The sequence below is a fragment of the Pelophylax lessonae genome (assembly GCF_965119305.1).
Source record: "Pelophylax lessonae genome assembly, chromosome: 4".
NCBI classification, from domain to species: Eukaryota; Metazoa; Chordata; class Amphibia; order Anura; family Ranidae; genus Pelophylax; species Pelophylax lessonae.
The window spans coordinates 29,768,295-29,781,269 of record NC_138771.1 but is presented as its reverse complement, the minus strand read 5'-3'; the positions used below and the strand labels follow the sequence as shown (position 1 = coordinate 29,781,269).

Below are 12,975 nucleotides of genomic sequence, written 5' to 3'. Positions count from 1 at the left end.
GTTTACAACAGCCGACCGATCTTCTCTCTCAGCAGGGAGCGATCACGCCGGCCCCGTGCATCAGAGTCCCCGCTGCTGAGTGGGGGCGTGAGCGCGCCGCCGGCAGCGCACGCTCGCCCCGTAGCTGCTGGCGCGCGACCAATGTATACCTACGTTGGTTCACGCAGGAGGGGCTGCCTGTCGCAGTATAACCGAAAGCGGTTAAAGTAACGCAGTGCCAAATCGCAAAAAATGGCCTCGTCATGAAGGGGGGGGGGTAAAACCTTTCAGGGGGGGGGGGCTGAAGTAGTTAAAGGGCCAGAAGACACTGGGGCCAGGGGTTAGGTAATTCAGGCCTAAAATGTGCATTATGTGTGCAAAACCAGCCACGGCATTAAAAGGGTTAAAGAGAAGTGCAATCCCGGGTGCAGCAATGCTTCAGATGGGGGGGGGGGGAGGATTGGAGGGGACACAGGGCAGGTAAGACTATAAGGACAGGTCATGGAACTTGACAGCTGCGCATGCGCTGTGTGCACCGAGCATACGACCACCACAGGCGTCATCCACCTGTTATGGAATTACAAGTCCCGGGTCAAACGGGGCCACGCTGGTGCACAGACACGGGAAGAAGAAGGGCCACCCGGACACCACATATAACACAACTCCTCTCTCAGATACCTGGATGTACCTGGGGAACCTCGCCATATGCATCACCACTTCCGGGGAGGGCGGAGTCTACTGCGTACTGTGACTCCTCGGACTGGCCCGACCTCGCGCCGCCCCGCCCCTCAGCCGGGCAGAACATCCAGCACCGAGTTTCTATTGGCTGCTGCTAATCCACAGTAAACATGTGGAGAATGCTCCAGGTCAGGCTGAGAGGTTGTGGCCTACTTCTGAGAGGAGCTGAGAGGGGGCGTGTTATCCGGGGTAAGGGTTGTCACCTCATCCCTTTAATGCAGGACACACATTAATTACACAGGTTCTGAGGCTGATATAATGTACATAAGGCACTGAGCGAGTTTAATGACCACCTAATCAGCCACAGAACCTGAGCTCTACGTCACTTACCGCTGACCCCTGAACTCTGCGTCACTTACCGCTGACCCCTGAACTCTGCGTCACTTACCGCTGACCCCTGAACTCTGCGTCACTTACCGCTGACCCCTGAACTCTGCGTCGCTTACCGCTGACCCCTGAACTCTACGCCGCTTACCGCTGACCCCTGAACTCTGCGTCACTTACCGCTGACCCCTGAACTCTGCGTCACTTACCGCTGACCCCTGAACTCTGCGTCACTTACCGCTGACCCCTGAACTCTGCGTCGCTTACCGCTGACCCCTGAACTCTACGCCGCTTACCGCTGACCCCTGAACTCTGCGTCACTTACCGCTGACCCCTGAACTCTGCGTCACTTACCGCTGACCCCTGAACTCTGCATCACTTACCGCTGACCCCTGAACTCTGCGTCACTTACCGCTGACCCCTGAACTCTGCATCACTTACCGCTGACCCCTGAACTCTGCGTCACTTACCGCTGACCCCTGAACTCTACGTCACTTACCGCTGACCCCTGAACTCTGCGTCACTTACCGCTGACCCCTGAACTCTACGCCGCTTACCGCTGACCCCTGAACTCTGCGTCACTTACCGCTGACCCCTGAACTCTGCGTCACTTACCGCTGACCCCTGATCTCTGCGTTACTTACCGCTGACCCCTGGACTCTGCGTCACTTACCGCTGACCCCTGAACTCTGCGTCACTTACCGCTGACCCCTGAACTCTACGTCACCGCGGACCCGTGAACTCTGCATCACTTACCGCTGACCCCTGAACTCTGCGTCACTTACCGCTGACCCCTGAACTCTACGTCACCGCTGACCCCTGAACTCTGCATCACTTACTGCTGACCCCTGAACTCTGCATCACTTACCGCTGACCCCTGAACTCTGCATCACTTACCGCTGACCCCTGAACTCTGCCTCACTTACCGCTGACCCCCGAACTCTGCATCACTTACCGCTGACCCCTGAACTCTGCGTCACTTACCGCTGACCCCTGAACTCTACGTCACTTACCACTGACCCCTGAACTCTGCGTCACTTACCGCTGACCCCTGAACTCTACGTCACTTACCGCTGACCCCTGAACTCTGCGTCACTTACCGCTGACCCCTGAACTCTGCGTCACTTACCGCTGACCAGTGAACTCTGCGTCACTTACCGCTGACCCCTGAACTCTGCATCACTTACCGCTGACCCCTGAACTCTGCATCACTTACCGCTGACCCCTGAACTCTGCGTTACTTACCGCTGACCCCTGGACTCTGCTTCACTTACCGCTGACCCCTGAACTCTACGTCACTTACCGCTGACCCCTGAACTCTGCATCACTTACCGCTGACCCCTGAACTCTGCGTCACTTACCGCTGACCCCTGAACTCTGCATCACTTACCGCTGACCCCTGAACTCTGCGTCACTTACCGCTGACCCCTGAACTCTGCGTCACTTACCGCTGACCCCTGAACTCTGCGTCACTTACCGCTGACCCCTGAACTCTGCGTCACTTACCGCTGACCCCTGAACTCTGCGTCACTTACCGCTGACCCCTGGACTCTGCGTCACTTACCGCTGACCCCTGAACTCTACGTCACTTACCGCTGACCCCTGGACTCTGCGTCACTTACCGCTGACCCCTGAACTCTACGTCACTTACCGCTGACCCCTGGACTCTGCGTCACTTACCACTGACCCCTGAACTCTACGTCACTTACCGCTGACCCCTGGACTCTGCGCCACTTACCGCTGACCCCTGAACTCTACGTCACTTACCGCTGACCCCTGAACTCTACGTCACTTACCGCTGACCCCTGGACTCTGCGTCACTTACCGCTGACCCCTGAACTCTGCGTCACTTACCGCTGACCCCTGAACTCTGCGTCACTTACCGCTGACCCCTGAACTCTGCGTCACTTACCGCTGACCCCTGAACTGTGCGTTACTTACAGCTGACCCCTGAACTCTGCGTCACTTACCACTGACCCCTTACCTCTTTATGTCACTTACCGCTGACCCCTGAACTCTGCGTTAATTACCGCTGACCCCTAAGCTCTACATCACTTACTGCTGACCCCTGAACTCTGTGTCACTTACCACTGACCCCTGAACTCTACATCACCTACCGCTGACCCCTGAACTCTGCATCACTTACCGCTGACCCCTGAACTCTGCGTCACTTACTGCTGAGCCCTGAACTCTGCGTCAGTTACTGCTGACCCCTGGACTCTGTGTCACTTACTGCTGACCCCTGGACTCTGCATCACTTACTGCTGACCCCTGGACTCTGCGTCACTTACCGCTGACCCCTGGACTCTGCGTCACTTACCACTGACCCCTGAACTCTACATCACCTACCGCTGACCCCTGAACTCTGCATCACTTACCGCTGACCCCTGGACTCTGCATCACTTACTGCTGACCCCTGGACTCTGCATCACTTACTGCTGACCCCTGGACTCTGCATCACTTACTGCTGACCCCTGGACTCTGCATCACTTACCGCTGACATCTGGACTCTGCATCACTTACTGCTGACCCCTGGACTCTGCATCACTTACTGCTGACCCCTGGACTCTGCATCACTTACTGCTGACCCCTGGACTCAGTGTCACTTACTGCTGACCCCTGGACTTAGTGTCACTTACCGCTGAGCTCTGAACTCTGCGTCACTTACCGCTGATCCCTGAACTCTGCGTCACTTACCGCTGACCCCTGAACTCTACGTCACTTACCGCTGACCCCTGGACTCTGCGTCACTTACCGCTGACCCCTGAACTCTGCGTCACTTACCGCTGACCCCTGAACTCTGCATCACTTACCGCTGACCCCTGAACTCTGCTTCACTTACCGCTGACCCCTGAACTCTGCGTTACTTACAGCTGACCCCTGAACTCTGCGTCACTTACCGCTGACCCCTGACCTCTTTATGTCACTTACCGCTGACCCCTGAACTCTGTGTCACTTACTGCTGACCCCTGGACTCTGCATCACTTACTGCTGACCCCTGGACTCTGTGTCACTTACTGCTGACCCCTGGACTCTGCATCACTTACCGCTGAGCCCTGAACTCTGCATCACTTACTGCTGAGCCCTGAACTCTGCATCACTTACTGCTGAGCCCTGAACTCTGTGTCACTTACTGCTGACCCCTGGACTCTGTGTCACTTACTGCTGACCCCTGGACTCTGCATCACTTACTGCTGACCCCTGGACTCAGTGTCACTTACTGCTGACCCCTGGACTCAGTGTCACTTACTGCTGACCCCTGGACTCAGTGTCACTTACTGCTGACCCCTGGACTCAGTGTCACTTACCGCTGAGCCCTGAACTCTGCGTCACTTACCGCTGACCCCTGGACTCTGCGTCACTTACTGCTGACCCCTGAACTCTGTGACACTTACCGCTGACCCCTGAGCTCTACATAACTTAATACTTAACTCTATTACTTACTGCTGACCCCTGAACTCAGTGTCACTTACTGCTGACCCCTGGACTCAGTGTCACTTACCGATGAGCTCTGAACTCTGCGTCACCTACTACTGACCCCTGGACTCTGCGCCACTTACTGCTGACCCCTGAACTCTGCGTCACTTACAGCTGACCCCTGAACTCTACATCACTTAATACTCAACTCTATTACTTACTGCTGACCCCTGAACTCTGCGTCACTTACTGCGTGCTGACCCCTGAACTCTGCGTCACTTACTGCTGACCCCTGAACTCTACATCACTTAATACTGACCTCTACTTCACTTACTGCTGACCCCTGACCTCTCTATCACTACCTGATCACTAACTCACTTACTGCTTACCTCTGTGTCATTACTGAACTCTGTTACTGCGACCCCTGACCTCTGTGTCACTTACTACTGACCCCTGAACTTTACGTCTGACCTCTCCATCACTTCCTGAACACTACATCACTTTCTGCTGACCTCTGAGTCATTATTGACCCCTGAATTCTGCATCACTTACTACTGACCCCTGAACTCTACTTCAATTACTTCTGACCCCTGACCTCTCTGTCCCTACCTGAACACTACGTCACTACTGACGTCTGAACTCTACTTCATTTACTTCTGACTTCTGACCCCTGACCTCTCCTTCCCTACCTGAACACTACGTCACTACTGACCCCTGAACTCTACCTTACTTACTGCTGAACCCTGAACTCTTTGTCACTTGCTACTAACCTCTGAAATCTACCCCACTTACTGATTACCTCTGAATCATTACTGGCCCCTAAACTCTACATCACTTACTACTGACCCCTGAACTCTGCTTCACTTACTGCTGGCCCCTGACCTCCCTGTCAGGACCGGATCGGCTGCAGATTAGGTAAGTACATCGATTTTTGCTCTACAGGGTTAGATAGATTAGGTTTAGAATGTGGCAGAGAGCAGGTTTAGCATTAGTTAGGTTTTGGCTGAACTTCTACTTTAAGACAAATATCACATTGGCTACATTACCTCAACTGTACAAAAAATAAAGGAATCTTCAGCTATCAATCTATTATTCATCCACTGTATAGGCTCTTCCAGCAACGTGACTGATAAATGGCATCCAACTCAAATCTCGTCATTGTCACAGGTAAGATTCTTTATAGGCTTCTTATCACATTGTAGCTAAAAGCAGTATTAAACCCTAAGCCTCCATTCACACTATGTCGCTCCGACTTAGGGGGCGACCTGTGAAGTCGGGTGCAGCGCAACTTCGGCGCGACTTGCACGGACTTTACATAATGGAAGTCAATGCAAGTCGCCTCCAGGTCGCCCCGAAGTAGTACAGGACCCTTTTTCTAAGTCGGAGCGACTTGTGTCGCTCCTATTAGAACGGTTCCTGTACTACACAGTGGGAGCGGGAGGACCGCGACTTGTCAGGCTGACAAGTCGCCTGAGAAGTCGGATCAATGTGAATGCGGTCTAAAGCAAACGTTTATTATATCGCAGCTTACAAATTCTTAGATGTGATGGCTGCATTAGTTTTCATTTTTAGTCTCTTTCTTTCTTCGGTTTTCATCTGGTAATTTGGCCAGTAAGGCTCCATTCACAGCTGAGCGCACTGCAGCGACATCTGCTGCGTTTTTAGCCGCAAATGTTCATGCTTTTTTTTTTTTTACGCACTACAATCATGGCAAAATCGCACCACATTTGGGGTGCCATTAAGAAATAATGGCATCGCAAAACATGTCTCGTCTGTTCTGGAATCAAAGGCAGAATCGCGCAATTTTGCCCACGATTCCAAAACGCTCACATGTGAATGGAGCCTTAGGCCCCTTTCACACAGGCGGACCGTTCAGATCCGCCTGTCCGTTTTCTGGGCGGATCTGAATGGATGCTCCATGTATCTCTATGGGGCATCGGATGTCAGCGGAGACATGTCCTCTGCCATCCGATCCCTCTGGACGAATGGAAACCCTATTTTCCATCTGTCCAGCGGATCGGATCAGATGGGATCGGATGAGAACGGACAAACGGTCCTTTCCCATCCGATTCCCCCCCCATAGAGAACAGCGGGGACCTGAGAGCTGTGTCTCTGCACACAGCACGGAGACAGAGCTGCCACCCGCCTGCTCAGCAGGGGATCAACGGATCGATCCCCTGCTGAGAAAAACGGAGTCCGCCGACGGACTTCCCTGTGTGAAAGGGGCCTAAAGCCTCGTACACACGCACCGATTGTTGCCCGTGAAGTTTCGGCCAACGTCCGATCAGCCGATTTTTGGCTTGTTAGTATGATGCTTCCGACAATCGACTGCGACTTTTCGGCCGAACAAAATCTGGTGTGCAGGCTATAAAATTTTTGTTGGCCGTCACCAGAATGGCCGATTTTCCATCAGTCAGTACAGATTTCGGCAGACAAAAATGTGATGAGCAAGACTGGGCATGCTCAGAGAAGAAAAAACACAAGGAAAGTAAACCATCACATGACATCACTTCTGAAGTTGGTTGTTGTTGGCCGACAAAATTTGTGTGCAGTCTAGAGCACATTTCAACCAACACAACATCACTGGACATAAGACGGCCGATCGGTCGGCCAACAATCGGTGCGTGTGTACGTGGTCTGTTGTTTTTCAAAAGAACAATCTCTCCTGCAGATTGTATCAGTTTCAGGGATGCAACAAACCATTTACCACTGGCAGGGGTGCTTACAATGATCTGTTTTATTTATTTATGTAAAAATTTTATCTCAAAAGGGAACAGAAGCATTTTGCTGTAACAGCTTATAAATTATTAGCTGTAATTTGTTAGTATATTTAAATCTGCTAGTACAAGGATTCCCGAACTACGACCCTGCAGATGTTGCAGAACTACACATCCCATGAGGCATTTTAAAACTCTTGACATTCACATACATGACTAGGCATCATGGGAGTTGTAGTTCCTGAACAACTGGAGGGCTGTAGTTGGGGAATCCCTGTGCTAGTACATCTAACACTTCCCTCCCCCCCAAACTGACAATGCTGTTGTTCAAAGGTGCCCCCTGTTCTGCTTCATCCAGAGTGGGGGGGACTCTGATACAGGAGGGGTGTTACTGGTCAGATCACCAGGTAAAGACAGAGGGGAATAAGCCTAAAAAAGAAAACAAATGCAGCCACCACATCTAATGATTGCTAAGCTGCAATATAATACATTTTTGGGTTTGGGTTTAGTGGGTGCAGTATTAAGTTATGCAGACTAACCGTATTGATATTGCTAGAATTGTAGTTCTAAAAATCTCTGTTTATATTGGATATATGCTTTAACCATTTCAGCATCCGGAAGGTTTTACCCCCTTAATGACCAGGCCATTTTTTGCAATTCGGCACTGCGTTACTTTAACTGACAATTGCGCGGTCGTGCGATTCTGTACCCAAATACAATTGATGTCCTTTTTTTTTACCCACAAATAGAGCTTTCTTTTGGTGGTATTTGATCACCTCTGCGATTTTTAGCTTTTGCGCTATAAACAAATAAATAGCGACAATTTAAAAAAAAAACACAATATTTTTTACTTTCTGCTATAAAACATTCCCAATAAAAAAATAAAAAAAATATTTTTATCAGTTTAGGCCAATTTGTATTCTGTTACATATTTTTGGTAAAAAAAAAAAAAAAACTCAAAAAGCTTATTTTAATTGGTTTGCGCAAAAGTTATAGCGTTTACAAACTACGGGATAGATTTGTAGACTTTTTATTTATTTGTTTTTTTTATTAGTGATTTTTAGCAGGACTGCGACATTGCTGTGGACAGATTGGACCCCTAACTGACATTTTTGACACTTTTTGGGGACCAGTGACACCAATAGAGTGTTCAGTGCTAAATAATATGCACTGTTACTGTATAACTGACACTGGCAGGGAAGGGGTTAACACTTGGGGGTGATCAACGGGTTAAATGTAAGCCTAAATGTGCTTGCTAACTGTGGGGGGAAGGGCTCTGAGAAAGGCACACAAAGATCGGTTAACTTAGCTGAGACACACAATCTCTCTCTGCCTGTCTGACAGGAGAGCCGTCAGCTTTGTTTACATAGGCAAGCGGCTCTTCTGTCAGTTTCCCAGAAGATTGCGGGAGTCCGGCGGTGATCAAACCCGCTCCTCCCGTGGTCTGGCTCCCGCTGTGTCTAATCACAGCGGAAGCAAGGCTCCGGTGACATGTGCGTGCGCCGCCGAGACCGCGTGCACATAATCACGTAGATCTACATGATTATGCACAGCCGAGCCGCCCTGCTGCAGTAAATCTGGGTGGGGCTGTCAGCAAGTGGTTAATATGCTAAAAATAGGATACACAATTTGTAAATGTTTGTGATATTGTGAAAGATTTGTTGAAATTTAATAAAAATGTATAATAATAATTTTTTTTTTTTTTTTTTTTTTTTAAGGTTTTGGTCCTTACAGAAACTATCTTGTGAATTCCAGCTGGGAAGCAGTAAAGGTAAGTGTGGTTCCCCCCTGACACTTTGTTACAGCATAGAATAATTTATTAAAATTGGAGTATAAGGCCCTGTTCACACCTGAGCGTTTTTCAGCTCGTAAAACGCTCTTCTCTGAAGTCTCAAAACGCCCAACAAGCAAAATCCCATTCATTTCAATGGCCCCTGTTCACATCTGTGCATTTTGCCACCTGAGGCAAAACGCCTGAAGCTCAAAAAAGCACATAAGCTTCTTTTTTGGCAGATAACAAACATTTTTGTTAGATGCCCAAACACCTGCAAAAAACGCCCAAATAAATGCCTGAAAACGATACGCTCAGGTGTGAATGGAGCCTAAGGATGGGGGGGGATCAGGATTTAGGCCTCATGCACACGGGGCCAGTTCTGACGCCAGGAAAAAGCAGCTGTAAAAATGTGCATTTAGAAGCGTTTTGTATTGGTGTTAATGCACGTTTTAGCAGTGTTAGTGTTTAGCAGCCTTTCTCTTTCCACTTTTATTTTCAAACCTCAAATTAGTGATCGACCGATATCCCTTTTTCGTTGCCAATACCGATACCAATATTTTGGCCAATGCATATCGGTATCGGCCGATATTGGTTGATATTTTTGTACATTTAAAAAAAAAATAAAAATATTTATTGACAGGTACTTTTGTGGAGGGATCTGGGGGTCTAAAAGACCCCAAACCCCTCCTCTGCACTTAAAAGCATTCAAAACGACAAGTTCGGCTGTTTTGAATGCTGTCATTTTTTTTAATCTGGTTCCGAGTACCCGGAAGTGATGTCATGACATTACTTCCGGGTTTTTGCATGGAGACCCGATCAGAGCCGGATGTGGCTTTGATCGGGTCTTCGGCAGCCGTGCAGGTGGGACAGGGGACCTGGGCGAGCTGCGGGAGGCAGCGGGAGGGGGGAAGTCCCCTCCCGCTCCTTGTAATGACAGCCGAGCGGCTTCTCAGCCGCATCGGTTGTCATTACAAGACAGCCGACCGTCGGCTATGGACGCCGGTACCGGGGTGATGCCTCTAGCTGCAGTCATCACTCCGGTACAAGCACTTTCCGAAATATCGGCAATATCAGTAACCTCAGGGGCCAATTCCGATATGTCGGGGAAAGTGCAGATCGGCCCTCAATATATCTGCTTTGCCTATAATCGGTCGATCCCTACCTCAAATCTCACTACTACAGCTTAAAAACGTCTGACGTGGCCTAACGCCTCTAGCAGCGTCAGGCGTTTTTACAGTCTTACACTGCTGCTCCAGAACGCAATGGCCTTGGGTTTTTTTTTTACAGCTTAAAAACGCCTATGCCACTCACAGCCAATGTTGGGGTAGTTACTCAAAAAATGTAACTACTGTAGTTACTTCTGTAAATTGTAATGAGATTACTTTACTAGTTACTGCATTTGAAAAGTAACTTCACTACTTATTACTTTACTTTAGAAAAAAAATATTAACAAATTCCAATGCGCATATTTATTTGTAGTGCACAAAAAAACAATACAATATTTATTGTTTTATTTATATATATATATGACCACAACGTGCCCCCTTTCAATGCCAGAGTGACCACAGCGTTCCCCCTTTCAATGCCAGAGTGACCACAGTGTGCCCCCTTTCAATGCCAGAGTGACCACAGAGTGCCCCCAGATTGACCACAGCGTGCCCCCAGATTGACCACAGCGTGCCCCCAGAGTGACCACAGCGTGCCCCCAGATTGACCACAGCGTGCCCCCAGATTGACCACAGCGTGCCCCCATAGTGATCACAGCGTGCCCCCAGAGTGACCACAGCGTGCCCCCAGATTCAGCACAGCGTGCCCCCCAGAGTGAGCACAGCGTGCCCCCCAGAGTGAGCACAGCGTGCCCCCAGAGTGACCACAGTGTGCCCCCAGAGTGACCACAGTGTGCCCCCAGATTGACCACAGCGTGCCCCCAGATTGACCACAGCGTGCCCCCAGATTGACCACAGCGTGCCCCCAGAGTGACCACAGCGTGCCCCCAGATTCAGCACAGCGTGCCCCCCAGAGTGAGCACAGCGTGCCCCCAGAGTGACGACAGCGTGCCCCCAGAGTGACCACAGCGTGCCCCCAGAGTGACCACAGTGTGCCCCCAGAGTGACCACATTGTGCCCCCAGAGTGACCACAGCGTGCCCCCAGAGTGACCACAGCGTGCCCCCAGAGTGACCACAGCGTGCCCCCAGATTGACCACAGCGTGCCCCCAGATTGACCACAGTGTGCCCCCTTTCAATGCCAGAGTGACCACGCCAGAGAGACCAATGCACTTACCTGCAGTGGCGGGCGTCTTCTCCTCAGTCCTCCCGCCTCCTCCGCCATCTCGAGAACTCCCGCCTCCTCGGCCCGCGCGAGATGTCAACGGCTTGGGTAACGCAGGAAAGTTACGTTAACTACATTACTTTTTTTGGTAACGTAGTAACGTAATGCGTTACATTGTAACTCGTTACCCCCAACACTGCTTACAGCTCCTAAAAGTCTGTGTGTGCATGAGCCCATAGAATAACATGGAGGGGCGTTTTTAAGCTGAAAAAAAAAAAACCGCCTGACGCTCCTAAAAAGCAACTGTAAAAACGCCCTGTGTGCATGAGACCTTACCAGCAATTCTTTGGAGAAAGCTTTAGGCCTCATGTACACTGCTGCTGATAAACGGATGTTTAGGAGCAGTTGGGCGTTTTTTTTCAGCAGCCCCTGAACCCTCCTCTATGTTATCTTATCTGTCCGTGTACACTGTGTTTATAGGCACTTAGAGGCAGTTGAGTTTAGTGGCCTTTTTTTTTTTAAAGCAAAAAAATGCGTTCAAGCGGAAGTTTATTGGCATTTGAAATGCCAAATGCTTTTAACAGCGTGCAAATGCGTCTAAACGCGATAACTCACATTTTTTAAGCTTTTAGTTTATAGGTATTTTCAATGGGAATACATTTCTGACCATTTTACAATGTAAAAACGCTTCTAAACGTGGCATGTAAACGCGGCAGAATAGACGTTTTTAACCGTCGGTTACTAGCTGTCAGTTACTGGCGTTCAGGAGAGATTTTCAAACGTTCCGTGTACATAAAGCCTTAGGGCTCTTTCACACGGGCGGTCCGATCAGATCCGCCTGTCAGTTTTTTAGGCGGATCTGATCGGATGCCCCATTCAGCCCTATGGAGCAGCGGATGTCAGCGGTGACATGTCCGCTGACACCCGCTGCCATCCGCATCCGATCCTGTCCGTGAAATCTGGACGGATGGAAACCCTATTTTCCATCCGTCCTGGGGATCGGATCGGATTGGATGGGATCGGATGAGAGCGGACAGGCGGTCCGCTCTCATCCGATTCCCCATAGAGAGCAGCGGGGGCTCTGACACCTCCCTCTCCGCACTGCAAGCGGAGACAGAGCTGTCAACCGCCGGCTCAGCGGGGATCGCAGATCGATCCCCGCTGAGCAGCACGGATCCGCCTATGGAGGCGGACCATGTGAAAGAGCCCTAAAGCTCTCATTTAAAGAGGTTGTAAACTCAATTTTTTTTTTTTTTCGTTTTCACCCTGAAAGAGAAACACATAATGAGCTAGTATGCATCGCATACTAGCTCATTATGCAATACTTACCTTAGAATGAGCCCCCGCCGTGCCGTCCGCTTACCTGTATGACGGGCGACATGTTCAGTCGCCCGTCTTCCGGGATCGCGGCATCCGGCCATCTGATTGGCCGGAGCCGCGGTGACGTCACTCCCGCGCACGCGCACGGGAGGCAACGGTCACGGCACGGAGCTCTGAAGGAATGGCACCAGCGGCCGTTCCTTCAGAGGGAATGCGCCAGTGACGTCACTGGCTGCATGTAAGGTAAATATCTCCTAAACGGTACATGTTTAGGAGATATTTACAGTACCTATAGGTAAGCCTTATCATAGGCTTACCTATAGATACAACTTGCAGAGGAGGGTTTACTTCCTCTTTAACTCTATTGCTTTGGTTTTCCATCCTGGAACATAACATGTTGGAATGTGCTGAATTGTTGTTCAGCTTGGACCAAGGT

At 50.2% G+C, this 12,975-nt stretch overlaps 2 protein-coding genes across 3 annotated transcripts in view; one reads left to right on the top strand and one right to left on the bottom strand.

Moving 5' to 3' along the window:
- LOC309554990 (protein FAM169B-like) overlaps window positions 1-718 on the bottom strand; it is a 75,554-nt gene extending 74,836 nt beyond the window's left edge. Inside the window, exon 1 of one of the 2 annotated variants that reach the window (XM_082256793.1) lies at window positions 658-718. The gene's annotated coding sequence lies outside the window, so the exon portion shown is untranslated. The remainder of the gene's footprint in view (window positions 1-657) is intronic. The other variant, XM_082256794.1, reaches the window with a different exon arrangement.
- Window positions 719-790: 72 nt separating this feature from the next.
- The window catches only part of PGPEP1L (pyroglutamyl-peptidase I like), a 69,743-nt gene continuing 57,558 nt past the window's right edge, over window positions 791-12,975 (top strand). The window contains exons 1-3 of the mRNA XM_082256953.1: window positions 791-845; window positions 5,567-5,625; window positions 8,894-8,946. Coding sequence (XP_082113079.1) covers window positions 5,592-5,625; window positions 8,894-8,946 — 87 coding nt within the window. The 5' untranslated portion in view covers window positions 791-845; window positions 5,567-5,591. The remainder of the gene's footprint in view (window positions 846-5,566; window positions 5,626-8,893; window positions 8,947-12,975) is intronic.